A 15,213-nucleotide genomic window follows, 5' to 3' on the forward strand; every position below is an offset into this window, starting at 1 on the left:
AAAAGTAAAATTTGAATTTAAAAAAGTTATTTTTGAAGTGTGACACTGGAAACTTTCTTCAGCAGACCAGTTTATCATTTTTTAGACCTTTTGGCCCGAACAAGCCGTTCAAGGGCACGTTTATGCTGCTCTGCCATGTGCCTCTTTCGCACCATGCTATCCTTCTTCACCACCTCTGCCCTATTACCAGCAGCACTGGTAGATGGCTGGACACCAAATTCAGCCCTCCTTTCCTTCAGTGCTGCCAAATTCATGGTGTGAGTGTGTGTGTGTGTGTGTGAGAGAGAGAGTGTGTGTGAGTGAGAGAGAATCTCTTTCTCTCTCACTCACACACACACACACACACTCTCTTTCTCTCTCACTCACTCACACGCACAACTAACTGGTTCTCTGAATACAACCGAGATCAACACATATTACGTTATAATTTTGACAATCCCACCAATAGTTTCACATAACAATGATTTCTCTTACCCAAAACACGCATTTATAGATCCTTATGTTCAACAAAAAATGACTTTATTCAAACTGATTTGACATTTTTTTCTGTTTTGTTTCAGCCCACAGAAACATCTTCCGTGTCGCGCGTTCGGTTCAAACGTAACAGCCCCGCCCCTTACGACTTACATCATAAAAACGCGACTCACAGACCACCAAATCACAGGTACCAAAAAAACCACCCTAAAGCTTCTTTAAATCGCACTCATCGTAACACAGCTTTCTCCGCATACTAAAAATGTTTTTCCGTCTCCAGATGTAATATAGAGTTCCGGAAAAAAATCAGAAAATATGATTCCGTGAGCTGTTTTCAAGACTCAGTGTCCCGTTCTGCATTGCGTTTGGATGATCTCTGCCATCCTCCTATACACACCCGTATTCAAGAAAACCCCGCCTCTATTCAGTTACAATTCGCGGATACTGTCCAGCGTTCTGTAAGACTATTGGCTCGTTGGAATGTCATCCAATCAGAGAGATGTTTGAAGTATGAAGAAGGCGGAAATGGTCTGAATGTGGGTGTGAGGAGAAAAGTAGTAGTAGTACTTTGAAACCAAATGTTCGGCAACGTAGCCTCGCAGATCTACACGATCTACACTCTTCGGATCTACACGATTCACACAAGTGACCTATTTTGGGATCAAAATGGCGAATTTCGCCGAAAGGTGACTAGTTTGCAGGTATGTCATATAATCGTTTACCTCACGAGGGAACAGGTATCCATTTTGTTCTTCAGCCATCTTGTAGAGTGGAGAAGCAGCCAACACTCTTGCATTGTGTATGCGACCAGGAGCGCCAACGTGTACGTCTGTGAAGCTAGATTAAAAAAAAAAAAAAAAAACAGTACATATGTCCTGCAGAGCACCATTAACTCAAGACACACATACCCCAGCTTTAACTGCAGCCAAACGTGGTTCAATAAAAAGTCTCCAGGATGGCGAATACGTACACAACCAACAGATTTCTGCTTTTTTGTTTTATGGTGCGTTAGGTAAGATTTGTCAATGTGTTTAAATTAGATCTTTAATGGTTAAAGGAGATACGCAGAACCTTTACTTTTTAATACATTTCTGAGTGGATAGTATCTCCATCCTTGACTCTTGTATGCTGCATAATTGGAAATAGAAAAATAAATTAAAAAAAAAAAAAACTTTTTTTGAGAATTAAAATCGACCACAAAGTTGGCATTCGAGCTGCTTCGCTGAGCCAGCCAGCCCTGAGTGCGTGACGTCACAGCGGGAACCGGCGCTATAGACCAAAGCCAGACTCCGCAGGTGAGAGTGGTTGCAATGGCCTCTTTGTCCAGATTTATTGGAGGTTCTTCGGATTCCTCAGATAGTAATGCATCGGCCTGCGATAGTCCTGAAATTGGAGTGTGTGTACATGCTACTGCTAAACACGTAGAACCGTATCAGTTCAAACCATCGGAAAGTGAATCCAATAGCAACACGTTGGCCACAGAGGCCCCACCTTACGAAATAAAGCCAGAGAACAAAGCCGTCTCGAGAATTGGATGGAATTGAACCGACAGTCTCATGTGACTCTCATTAAAACAGGATGGGTGTTATAACTTACGCAGCATACATGTACATGCATGCATTTTCACTGATAAAACGGAAAAGGCTAATTAAATAATCAGATGAACTGAGACAATCACAAATTAAATAATCTTATACCGGTAACTTAAACACACAATGCAAGTTACATGTATTAATCTAAATTCAGGTAAACAACGAGTGTTGTTGTTATGTAACCAAATGGGAGTCGCATCTTATCCGTCTGTGTTCTCACTTCCCGAAGGCTGAGCTTGTGGCCGATTGTTTTGAAACAATCTGACTTTCAGTTCTTCGTTCATTCGCTTCTTCCACGCAAGGGCGAGATATTGCTGCTGAGGCAAGCATATCCAGCAGAGAAATCTGACGAATGGTCCACTCATTCTCCATTTTCTCCATACCGAGTACTCCGCCATTACTGCTCAGCTCACACTCCGGGAGAACTGGTGCAACTGAACTTAGCCTCCACGGTGGTGCAGTGGTTAGCGCTGTCGCCTCACAGCAAGAAGGTTCTGGGTTTGAGCCCAGCAGCTGATGGGGGCCTTTCTGTGTGGAGTTTGCATGTTCTCCCCGTGTCTGTGTGGGTTTCCTCCGGGTGCTCCGGTTTCCCCCACAGTCCAAAGACATGCAGTTAGGTTAACATGGGGCGGCCTTGGGCTGAAGTGCCCTTGAGCAAGGTACCGAACCCCTGACTGCTCCCTGAGCGCTCTAGTGTGGCTGCCTACTGCTCTGAGTGTGTGCGTGTGTTCACTGCTTCAGATGGGTTAAATGCAGAGGATGAATTTCACTGTACTTGAAGTGTGCATGTGACAAAGGTTTCTTCTTCTTCCTTTCCCTTTAGTTTTCTTTTCCTTTAATTGTTGGTACTGCACCCTCTTTCAATACGGGCTTATAGGCAACGCTCCTTAACAGATCAGAGGTTTTTTACGAGTCTTCAGTAAAATGTGCAGAGCAGAGGAGAGACCACTTCGTAGGCGCCCAATCCGTGAATTTCTCGCAAAATGCGTCCGAATCTTTGCAGTTTAAACATTCTTGGGTCATGAATGCAACATAAATCCAGCTTTTGTCGTGTTGCTGCACCGTCCAAAAACACATCTATGTGGCATGGTGATAAATGAGCTCAAAATGGAGGATCGGAGTTGCAGTCAGCTCTGTGTTTTAGTATAGCGGAAATGGCGATGAGACCGATAGACTTCCTGCTGTGACATCACAGATGTCAAGGTCATTCACTCAGACCGCTACCTATATGAATCATTTTAATCGTAAAAATTACTATATGAGATTTATTCTTAACGCTTAACACTATTCCTGTGTCATTCTTGAGGTCTCAAGGCATTTATAAACAAAAAGTAAGGCCATGGTTCTGCGTATCTCCTTTAAGAAGCCCTTGAATGTATAAAAAGCTCTGCCCCAGAACCTGTGGCAGTTAAACTACAGCTAGCACCCTAACTAGAGGACCATCCTGACATCAATCGTCTGCTTGAAAGCCAAATGACAACTCCATAAACATGAACGTTTTGCCTTATAATGATTTTCAGAATGTCCACAAGGGCAGTTGCTAGTCGCGGTCCTTTTTTCTTTGTAATTGAAATTAAAACATTCCTGCTTGATTCATAACGTAAAGCCGGCTGTTAGGTTTTGATCTGTCTGGAGCGAAGGAGGTTGAATTGACAAAGCTTGATCTAGGAATGGAGACTTCTGCTGCCTAAAGGCCTCTGCATGCTCTTGCGACAAGGCTTTCGCAGATAGCTTTTCGCAGACAGTTGTAATTTATTGTTGAGCGGGGGAATAGGCGTGCGCGATGTTATTCACCGGCACAACGCAAGGGGGCGCGAAGTCGCTAGGAGTAGTTGGTGGGTGTGGTTAGTGGAGTGTTTATCCTCCGGTTACTTATAATGACTAGAACTTTTTTTTTTATTTTTATAATGACTAGAACTGGAGTCGTATAGATGTCCGTACTTCCTCACTTCCTCAATCAACCGCTCTTCATGCTGCTCCATCTTCGCTCGTGTTTTTAAAAATGCCAGTCGTGAAAACAAAACAAACCGGGAAAGTAGGGAAGCGGAAGTGCGTGTACAGTGGGTAGAGTGGACCAATCAGAGCCCTCTTGTCTGCAGCGGTCACAATTTTTGGGAGGTACGCGCAGAGCGTCTGCGAAGGTGGGGGGGCTACGCAGACACTGTCTGTGACACCGTCTGCGAGGACTGGGTTGTCAGCATAAATTGGCCTTAAGAGATTCTCCCTCATGGATCGACCTGGGAGCAAACAGCCACTGACACAGACACAGCTGCTCAGAGATGTTTCTCAGGCCATTATTAAAAAATGTTCTGTTTCCGGTCCACCGGCCGGGTGAGTGCCGTTTGTGCGGTTGAAATTTTTTTTTTAACGCCAGTTTTTCGACATTTTTTTCGGGTTCGTAAATCTAAAATCGAACTTGACATTTACGCATTCCCAGGGCTTTCCACTAAGGCTCATACTAGCCAGCCATGACAAATAAGTAGCCAGCCGGGGGGATAAACACAAAATAAACTCCTGTGCACGCAGTTCCCAGGATTAAATGTATTTTCCACAGACCATTTATTTATTCACTTTACTCAAATACAAAGTAAAATGGCAGTAAATCTTTCTTTTCTTGCGTATTGCATCATGAGGCGTTCTTGGCTTGTAAATCTCTTATTTTCGGTGCATGACACATTCACGCAGCTGAGCATGCTATGAATTAACAACGACAACGGTCTGCAGTGGGGCCACACAATTACACACTCAGCCAACATTTCTCCATTTGTGTATGAAAACACACTCCAACCACTCAGTTTGGTTTCATTTACAACCAATGGTGTCTTTTGATGCCAGCACGTAATTGAACGAGAGAAGACTGGTTTACCGGAGACAAAATAAGCGTCATCTCTGCTTCTGTTCCCTCCGACACACTACTGCCTCCGCCGAGTGCGCACGCACTCTGAACTGAATCAGCTCTGCGCATGCGCCGTGCGGCACAAAAAAATGGCAGCCACCATGAAGGAAGTACAGGGTTTTTTCTAGAAAAATTTAGTATGAGGGCGCTCACCATGGCGAGGGAGCGAAGCGGGGGGGGGGATGGTGCCGGTTGTCCCCCCCCGCCGTGCAAAGCCTTTGAAAAATGCTCCAATGGGACATTCTGAGTATCTGAGAGGGAAATTGTAACAAATTGTCTGTCAACATTGAAAGAGAAAGAAGTAATCTTCTTCTGCCCCGGACAGTCTTTGGCTTTCTTCCGCTTCGTGCCGCGGGATGACATCTTTCAACATGTGTCTGACACGTGTCAACAAAAACAACTCGCGAACTACTTCTGTCAAAAGCTCCCGCGCCGGTGGGTGAAAGGTCATTCAGTCTCGAGAAATCTCGCTCTGCAAGTCAGCTGACCTTGTATGTAACCCATGTCAAATCTCGTGAGAGCAGCCGCGACAAGTAAACAACTAAACAACATGGCGCTTCAGTCTGGAGAACGCCAATTCGGATTGTTTTTGCACCGTCTGGCGGTGTATCTACTATGATTGGAATATTTTTGGAGCAATTATAACGTATTTGATAATCAGACACGTTGTCACGTAGTGTTGCTGGGATGTTTTCATGGAGTCAGTAAGGGGGCGCAGCGCCCCTGTTCCCCCGTTTAGACGAAAGCCTGAAGTAGATCCGGAGTTTTCAAACATTTGCTTAAGTGTGAAATCGCAAAATGGTATTCTAGCAAACAACAAAATAGATTCAGAAAAACAAACCATTCAGTGATCATTTTAATAGTGTAATTTCATCCGAACTACGCCTAACGGTCGATTTAGAACTACAAAAAGTCAGTGTGTCGGACATTTTAAGTACCTTTGTAAAAGTTTTGCAAATGTTGCAGTCAGCATTTAAAATGCGAACTTAAAGTTTTTGTACAAGTTTCAGTTGATTAAACCGTCATATTTTATTAAATGTGTCTGCTTTTGTAATAAGTACTGAAAGAAAAAGCAAACACAGCATTGCAATTTCTTATCCATCCATATATTCAAAAAAAAAAAAATCCCTCCCTCCCGACTGAAAATTTTTTTGCTCACCCGGTGGACAGGAAACGGATTTTTTTTAAGGATGGCCTCAGTTTACTGTTGGACAAACACGAACATATATTCACATTCAAGTGTGTGTTGTAGCTGTGACAGGAGGACGATTTAATTGACAAAGCCAAGTTATCTGTGTATAACGTAAATGGGTGATGAAGCATTACATCACTGGTTTAGACTACACTACTGTATGAAAGAAGAGAGACATTATGTACCAATTACATTACCTGTCAAGATCATAGTCTTATGAAAAGAAGGTAAATCTTACTGGTCAACATAACCTTCATTAAGCAGATAGCAGAATGTGCGAGCGAAAATAAATCTCAAAGATTAAACTAACCAAACAAGTAGCAAATCAGGACCACCAGTTTCAAGCATGCCAAACAAATATCATCACCGGTCCTTCAAACAGTCTAAATATTCATACAGCAGGGCTCGACATTAACGGTTGTCCGCTTGTCCGGGACAAGTGATCCTTTATGTCGGACAAGTGCCAAAATACGCCGATATTCGGGTTACATATCAAATTTATCAGTTTATTCACATGATTTCCGAAGCATCTCACTCGACATATTGTCTTGATGAATCGCCGGATGTTTCTCTTCGGAAAGAGCGATGTGCGCATGCGCAATATTCCGCTCGCGAAACCGGCCAGTGTATTTGTGTATTTGAGTGTATTATAGTAAGTATATTTGCTTTCAATACTCATACACCAAGTTGCCAAGTTTTCCAATATATTATTATTTGTTGATATTATATTATGGTGCTCTGTGTTGTTCTCATTTATGTATTTAACAACAGTATCAAAATACTCGGGTCTTGAAATAAATGCACATTAGTCATGAACAGTGGTAACTACTCTCTTTTGCGTTATTTTAGACAGAAGTAAAATTCATACATGAACAAATTTTGGCGAGTTGATTTTCTGTTTGGCGAGTTATTTTGGAAGGGAACTAGTCCGGCTGTCTGGTGAAAAAATATATGAATTTCTAGGCCTGTATCTCTTTAAACACCGTGACCGAGGTCTTGAAAGTACTGAGCGAGACCCTCTGGGCCGAGGTCAGTATTCAAGGCCGAGGTCATGATATTTCACCATACGGACCGACCTTAAGCTGGTAAATAATATATTTTTTTTCTGTACCAAATTCTAACAGAAAACGAGAGCGCCCGAAAGGGAAAACCGAACCGAGCCACCATTTTGAATCCTCATTCACGGCTGTAATGCAAATTGCTTCCTCCTCGGTATATAAGTGCACTTCCATGGCAGGAAAAAAACTACATTTTGCTGCCTATGTAGTCCCCTATTTATACAAATAGGAGTCATTCAGGATTCAGCCATGTTTTTCCTCGGCGTTAGCAAGTTAGAGGTTTTTAGCTTTCTCCTGAAATGTTTTATTTTATTTCTTCTTCCTCAGGGTAGTAAAACTCGCTTTCGCTGTGAACACTGTCGTTATCGCTATCCTATTTGAATCCTCATTCACGGCTGTAATGCAATTTGCTTCCTCCTCAGTATACAAGTGCACTTCCATGGCAGGAAAGTCGTTATCGCTATCCTATTTGAATCCTCATTCATGGCTGTAATGCAAATTGCTTCCTCCTCGGTATACAAGTGCACTTCCATGGCAGGAAAAAAACTACATTTTGCTGCCTATGTAGTCCCCTATTTATACAAATAGGAATCATTCAGGATTCAGCCATGTTTTTGCTCAGTGCTGGCAAGTTAGAGGTTTTTAGCTTTCTCCTGAAATGTTTTCTTTTATTTCTTCTTCCTCAGGGTAGTAAAACTCGCTTTCGCTGTGAACACTGTCTTTATCGCTATCCTATTTGAATCCTCATTCACGGCTGTAATGCAAATTGCTTCCTCCTTGGTATACAAGTGCACTTCCATGGCAGGAAAAAAACTACATTTTGCTGCCGATGTAGTCCCCTATTTATACAAATAGGAATCATTCAGGATTCAGCCATGTTTTTGCTCAGTGTTGGCAAGTTAGAGGTTTTTAGCTTTCTCCTGAAATGTTTTCTTTTATTTCTTCTTCCTCAGGGTAGGGTCATTCCACGCCAAACGTCCGAATGCTCCCGCTCGACCATCTCAGATTTACCTGAAAAAATTCCACGAGGTTCACACACTTCCCAATAGGAAAAGTCCCAAATTTCAGCTCCCAACTCATTATAGTTTTGTCATAAAAAAATATTTAGGCAGCTAACCCCAGACACGTTTTCAGCAGAGTTTTCTAGGGAGCCACTTTCACATTGCTGTATCTAGAAAACTATTTGAGCTAGGTCTTTCAAATTTTCAAGGGCTAATATCTGGCTAAAGTACTCGTAGTATATGGAGTTTTACACATGTGCTTTCGGTTTATCATAGCGTTCTGGCGGCTTGAATTTGCTCAAAAATTCAACTCTTCAAATCTGGCAGCATATTTGAAGGACTGTTGAAAGTGTAATATTAAAGATAGAGGCTTGATATTGCACATGCACCTTACCACACATGCTGTGTACTTTGTATTCAAAAACTGTCCCTCTGTGAAGCATAGTCTAGAAGATATTAAGGTTTAAAAATTGGAAAAAATAATTTGGTGCCATTTTTGGCATGGTATAGCAAAAAAATGATAGGTCCCACCAACATAAAATTGGCTGTTTTTGAAAGATTAGATGTATGTTTCTAACATATCCAAAAATTGTGATGGTGTTTTGCCTTAATGTTGCAAAATGATTTTTTGAAAATGAGGTGTTTGCATATATACACAGCATTCATGGCCTATGAAGGCACTTCCAGATGCTAAGAACATGCCATGAATTTATTTTGCGCAGCTTAAACTTAATAAAATGCTTCATTTGATTCATGGTAAAGTACACTAGAAGGATAGCCTATATGCCATTTTTAGGTATTGCAATATTGGAACTCCAATATTGGTGAAAACTGAAACTTGTCACAAACCATTACATATCTGTTGTACCATGATTTAAAAGAAAAAAAAAAAAAAACCTGTATGCATTGGCAACTTAGGGAAAGCTATTGTAAATTATCTGAACTCTTTAATGAATCTTTCAGATGCTTCGATGTCACATTCCTGAATTGTATATAGACGTCCAGTTGTAGTTCTAGGAGCATCTATTTTAGAGATGATGTGTTGCACAGGTACCCAGCACAAATCTTCTCTCATTGGCCAGAAGAAACTTTTTGCTGGGCCATGTGGATGCATAAATTGTATCTGAACATCTTGCTGATCTTCAGATGTCTCTCTGATGCTTCCAACCCACCAGTGATGGTCATAAACACAGGTTATATATTGGCCAGGTGTCATGTCACTGATCTGGAGGCCATGTGAAAACTCTTCTTCAATATGTTCTCTCTCATAGTTGACCAAAAATCCAGCAATTCCAGACACTCTGCTGACCTCAATTGTTGTGGCATTGACTGGCTTGAAACAGTGATTATCTCTAGTACCTGGCACCGTGAATGCCTTTGCGAATCTGCTTTCCAGCTTGTCAGCCATGGACTTTACACTTTCTTTGCTTATCCACATAAATTTCGCCCCTAGGATGTTTTTTTCCGCCCATTTGAAGAGGTCTTCAGGGGTTAGGATGTGGTTTGTATCAGTGGCCTGCAGACTCGCTCTTGCAGCCTCTCGCTTTACTGTGCCACCTATTCCATCACATGGTGACTTACCGTGTGATGTTCCAAAGAAGTTCCATTCCGCAGAAACACCGAAGTCTGATGAGTGATAAAGCAGATTGATAAAGCTTTTGCGGTTTTTATAATGAGCAGCAGCTCCATCACTGAAATAGTGAATGGTCTTCAAAGTGGGCAGCAACTTCTTCACTTCGGGTATAACACTGCACAGAAAAGTGTACACAGCTTCTGTATCATGCTTAAGACAATCACTCACTATGCACATACTTGAACATTTAAGCTGGTCATCCTCCGTGTAGTAGATCACAAAAGGATGCAGGGTACACTGGGAGTTATCCCAGTGGTAACCCTGGGCGGCGTCTTGAACAATAAAAGAGTAATTCTCAGCAAAGTCAAGAAGTATGATGCATTCATCTGAGTGCAGTTCTTCCTTCAGTTGGCATAAACGATGACTTTGATGCTTTGCAATAAAGTGATGAACCAACAGTTGGTTTACTTTTTCCATGAGCAAATCCAGGTAGTCTTCTGTTGAGATGGTGTAGTCCAAAAGAGTTGTTCTGTCAGTTGTCACCCACTGCTTGAAGCTAATGTTGTCTACATCATCACTTACTTTGTCATTCAAAAAGTGTTCTAGATTTGTGGATCCTGGGCACTCTTCACACCTGTGTAACATGCATTCCATGTTCTGTGTGGAACACACAAGATGGTTCAGGAGATCTGTGTGGGTGATTTTCTCTGCTTGGTTTTCAGTTGGGAAAGCAGAAAGCATTAGCTTCACATTCTGGTGGTACACACAAACACACAGAATGTGTCCCTCTAGCACCTACAGTTATGCACTCCTTGGGACGGAGTGAGCAAAATTTGGAGATTCCTATCTTCAGGTCAGGGTTTGATTGCTTGAATAGCTGGAAGGCTTCATTCAGATTCATTACAATTAATCTTTTTTGCTTGTGTACTCTCTTGTCTCCTTCTTTGACACTCTTAAAATCTTTTTTACCAGGCAGTGGTCTAGAAATATCATCCTGGTGAAAAAATGCAATAACTTTGTTTACAGTGTCTGTACTCAGTGGTCTTCCTATTGAGGATGTGATGACAGGCAAAATACCATGTTCTAAGCGCAGATCTCTTGCTCGTCTGACTAGACGCTCACTAACACCAAATTCATCAATGGTCTTTGCAATACTCCAGCTTTGTGGTACCAAAGTTAATAACTTGATCTGCTCCTGCTTTCCAGTCGTGATTGATAACTTTTGCTTCAAAGCTGTGACAAGATAGCCAACATCACTCACATCAGCAGATGATGTGGTCATCATAGGAGCAGCCCATGACGTTGAAGGGACTGCAGCACACCAATGTAGCATTTCCTTGGTCTTGTGGCCAACTTCTTCAACCTTTCTCTTAATGTACGCTTCCTTATCCCTGGGACTGACTCGTGAGATTTTACATGGGGAAAGTCCAATAGCAGTGAAGCACTTATCCAATTGGTCTTTTATGTCTTCCTGTTGTACATAGTCAACATGATCATGATCAACATGCTCTTGCAATGGAACTTTGACTGACACTTTATACATATGCTTCTTGCACTGCATGCATACTTTCATTCCAGCCTTTACAGATGTCTTTCCAATGGCCTCTGCTTGGGACAGAGAGATGATGCGAAGATTTTTTTTCATAGGTCTTGCATGTAAGCCATATGGGTTGCTGCAGTTTTTTTGTAGAGAAGAGTAACAATCCAGGTTTATTTTCTTATGGTACAAACATATAGTTGCATCAGGTGGTACATCATCCTGCAGACTACACCTGTGCTTCAGGAGCATTTGGTCATCTTTTGACAGAGAAGTGATGGATACCAGTTGTCTTGGTCTGAAACAATAGAAGCATAACATGTCAAAATGATGGTCAATCAGCAAAGTTGCAAGAAAAGTATTAATGTAAAGTAAGTATTAAAGTAGTTAGACTTACATTGCATAACTCTTGGTGTAATCCAACCTGTGGCAGTCTTCAGCACATCCCAACACAGCTCCAATAAAACATGGAGCCAAAGATGCCATCTTGAAAACTGTGAGCCTGCTCATTCTAGTCATTTAAATAGTCAATCTGATTGCAAGTGGCTCGTTCTAAATACAGGTGTGAACATTTACTAGAGTGCCTTGGAATCTGATTGATGTGGGGATGGTATGAGACACTTGCATCCACATTATGTTCTGCAGTGTGCATGCTCAATTTGACATTTCTGTTTCTATACCTAATGATTACATATAAGTTGACCTTCAAATATAGTTTATCATGAATCAAATGAAGCATTTTATTGAGTTTAAGCTGTATGTAATGAATTTAAGGCGTTCTCTTAGCATCTGGAAGTGCCTTCATAGACCATGAATGCTGTGTATGTGTGCAAACACCTCATTTTCAAAAAATCATTTTGCAACATTAAGGCAAAACACCATCACAATTTTTGGATATGTTAGAAACATATATCTAATCTTTCAAAAACAGCCAATTTTATGTTGGTGGGACCTATCATTTTTTTGCTATACCATGCCAAAAATGGCACCAAATTATTTTTTCCAATTTTTAAACCTTAATATCTTCTAGACTATGCTTCACAGAGGGACAGTTTTTGAATACAAAGTACACAGCATTTGTGGGAAGGTGCATGTGCAATATCAAGCCTCTGTCTTTAACATTATACTTTCAACAGTCCTTCAAATATGCTGCCAGATTTGAAGAGTTGAATTTTCGAGCAAATTCAAGCCGCCAGAACGCTATGATAAACCAAAAGCACATGTGTAAAAGTCCATCTACTACAAGTACTTTAGCCAGATATTAGCCCTTGAAAATTTGAAAGACCTAGCTCAAATAGTTTTCTAGATACAGCAATGTGAAAGTGGCTCCCTAGAAAACTCTGCTGAAAACGTGTCTGGAGTTAGCTGCCTAAATATTTTTTTATGACAAAACTATAATGAGTTGGGAGCTGAAATTTGGGACTTTTCCTATTGGGAAGTGTGTGAACCTCGTGGAATTTTTTCAGGTAAATCTGAGATGGTCGAGCGGGAGCATTCGGACGTTTGGTGTGGAATGACCCGGTAGTAAAACTCGCTTTCGCTGTGAAGATGCTGTAAAATGAATGCTATTCTCCTGAGAAATGCTGGCAAAAATTTACGATTTTTGATAATCTTATAAATAAATCTTGTTGACAAAAAATGCGACTTTGTTTGTTTGTTTGTTGTGAACGAGCGAGTCGCCAGAGGTCCGTAACCGGGGTCTGTACTGTCCGATACGGACCCGCTCGCCAGCCAATCAGAGCGCAGGATTTGGACCGCGAAAAAAATATATATATTTTTATTCCTGTTTACACATCCTACAAGAGTCAGGGACGGAGATACTATCCACTCAGAAATGTATTTAAAAATAAAAGCTCTGCGTGTCTCCTTTAAGGTGTCGATAACTGTAGCCGCTGCTCTCTATCTACTCATCACTTCTGCAAGGAAATGTGTTAAACTTTCAAATTCTTACCAGATGTTGTGGTCCACGACTGCTTGCAGAACAATGGAGGGCCACTTTTTGTTGTTGTAGTAAGCAGCCGGGTTTTCTTTCGGAGCGGCGATGGGGATGTGGGTCACACCGACCGCACCGGCACACATGGGATAGCCGCGTCCCGCGAAGCCCCTGAGTGTGTTCTGAAGAACCTCCCCCCGTGGCAGGCTGATGAACTGTTTGAGAAGGCTGGTGTTCAGGGCAGAGGTGACCTGGCGCACTAGAGTGCACACAGTGGACAGTCCGACCCCGAAGAGGCAGCTGATGGTGCGGTACTCGCTCGGGGTCGCGTACCACCACAACACGACGGCCAGCCTGCGCCGCGGCTCCAGCGGTTTCCTCCAGTGAGTCGATTTGCGGGTCAGTTTCGCTTCGACAAACCCGAGAATGAACTCAAATGTGCTCCGGGACATACGGAAATGATCCACCCACTGCTCATCGTCAAAGTTAGCCAGGACATTGGACCAGAACACGTCACCCTGGGGTCTCTCTTTTATCCACACTTGTCTCTCCCGGCCAGTCCCCAGCAACCGGCTGCACAGCGCCAAGGCCCGCAGCCTCACATACCGCCTCCGAGCTCTGCGCCGGGCGCCTTCATATTCCCTCCGGCTCCTCTCCAGCTTTTCATCCAGAGAGCTTTTAATATCCAGAACACGCTTATGTGAACTCAGTAACGCGTTACACAACATTAATTGCTTTGAAAACGTGTGGAAAAGGAACAACATAGTCGCTGAATCAACGGTGGAGAATACTACAGGCAACTCACGCGCCATTATTATCAAAACAAAGCAACTTCCGGCGCACGAAAGAGACGTCACTGCCGCATTAAGCTGGTGGCCCGTTGCTGGGAATACGTCAGAGTGTCCGCCATATTTGATGTGGCAAATCTTCCCCGTAAACCAATGCAAGTAAATGGACTGAACTTCATAAAGCCCCTTTCTACAATAATATTTAACTCGATGCCTTTTATTCACCCATTAAGACACACACGTATATATTTGGGAAACAAACAGGCATCAAAACAACACATATAACTTTTAATGTGATGGTTATAAATAGTGTGCGAAATACCCTGTACACTGCAAACTAGCGACAGATACGCGATAGATAGCTCAGGTAAGCTAATCAGTCAGCATACCGTAGCAAGCTACCAAAACCTCATCTCATTCATTCTCATCTCATTATCTCTAGCCGCTTTATCCTGTTCTACAGGGTCGCAGGCAAGCTGGAGCCTATCCCAGCTGACTACAGGCGAAAGGCGGGGTACACCCTGGAAAAGTCGCCAGGTCATCACAGGGCTGACACATAGACACAGACAACCATTCACACTCACATTCACACCTACGGTCAATTTAGAGTCACCAGTTAACCTAACCTGCATGTCTTTGGACTGTGGGGGAAACCGGAGCACCCGGAGGAAACCCATGCGGACACGGGGAGAACATGCAAACTCCGCACAGAAAGGCCCTCGCCGGCCCCGGGGCTCGAACCCAGGACCTTCTTGCTGTGAGGCGACAGCGCTAACCACTACACCACCGTGCCGCCCCTACCAAAACCTGAGGCCACAATAACCAACCTACAAGACTGAATATGATAAATGATGGAAATAGTGGAAAAACTGGAAATAGTGAATGAAAATAAAAATTTACTGTTTTATTTATTGAGTCACCACACAGACCTACTCTCGTTGAATAAAGTGAGCTGAATGACCGCCAAACTGAGTTCGGCCAGGTTCTAGCGTCATACCAAAACAAAATACATCACTGATTCCTTCACATTCAGAAAGGTTAAAAACATTCATCATAGTGTGGCACTGTATTATCTAATTCTCACTGCTTATAACTATACACCTACCCGGTGGAGATGAGCTGAGAAACTGAAGACTGAAGGAACAGCTCCCTCTCTGATCCTGACTGTT

The 15,213-nt window shown here is 42.5% G+C and overlaps 1 protein-coding gene across 2 annotated transcripts in view; it reads right to left on the reverse strand.

Moving 5' to 3' along the window:
* zmp:0000000634 (uncharacterized) overlaps positions 1-14,277 on the reverse strand; it is a 21,382-nt gene extending 7,105 nt beyond the window's left edge. Inside the window, exons 1-2 of one of the 2 annotated variants that reach the window (XM_060925299.1) lie at positions 13,275-14,277; positions 1,197-1,311 (exon numbers count right to left, since the gene is read on the reverse strand). In XM_060925299.1, coding sequence (XP_060781282.1) covers positions 1,197-1,311; positions 13,275-14,068 — 909 coding nt within the window. In that variant the 5' untranslated portion in view covers positions 14,069-14,277. Of the gene's footprint in view, positions 1-1,196; positions 1,312-8,962; positions 11,622-13,274 lie in introns of those variants that run through there. The other variant, XM_060925297.1, reaches the window with a different exon arrangement.
* Between the last annotated feature and the right edge of the window lie 936 nt (positions 14,278-15,213).

This window comes from Neoarius graeffei, chromosome 7 (assembly GCF_027579695.1).
Source record: "Neoarius graeffei isolate fNeoGra1 chromosome 7, fNeoGra1.pri, whole genome shotgun sequence".
Classification (NCBI taxonomy): domain Eukaryota; kingdom Metazoa; phylum Chordata; class Actinopteri; order Siluriformes; family Ariidae; genus Neoarius; species Neoarius graeffei.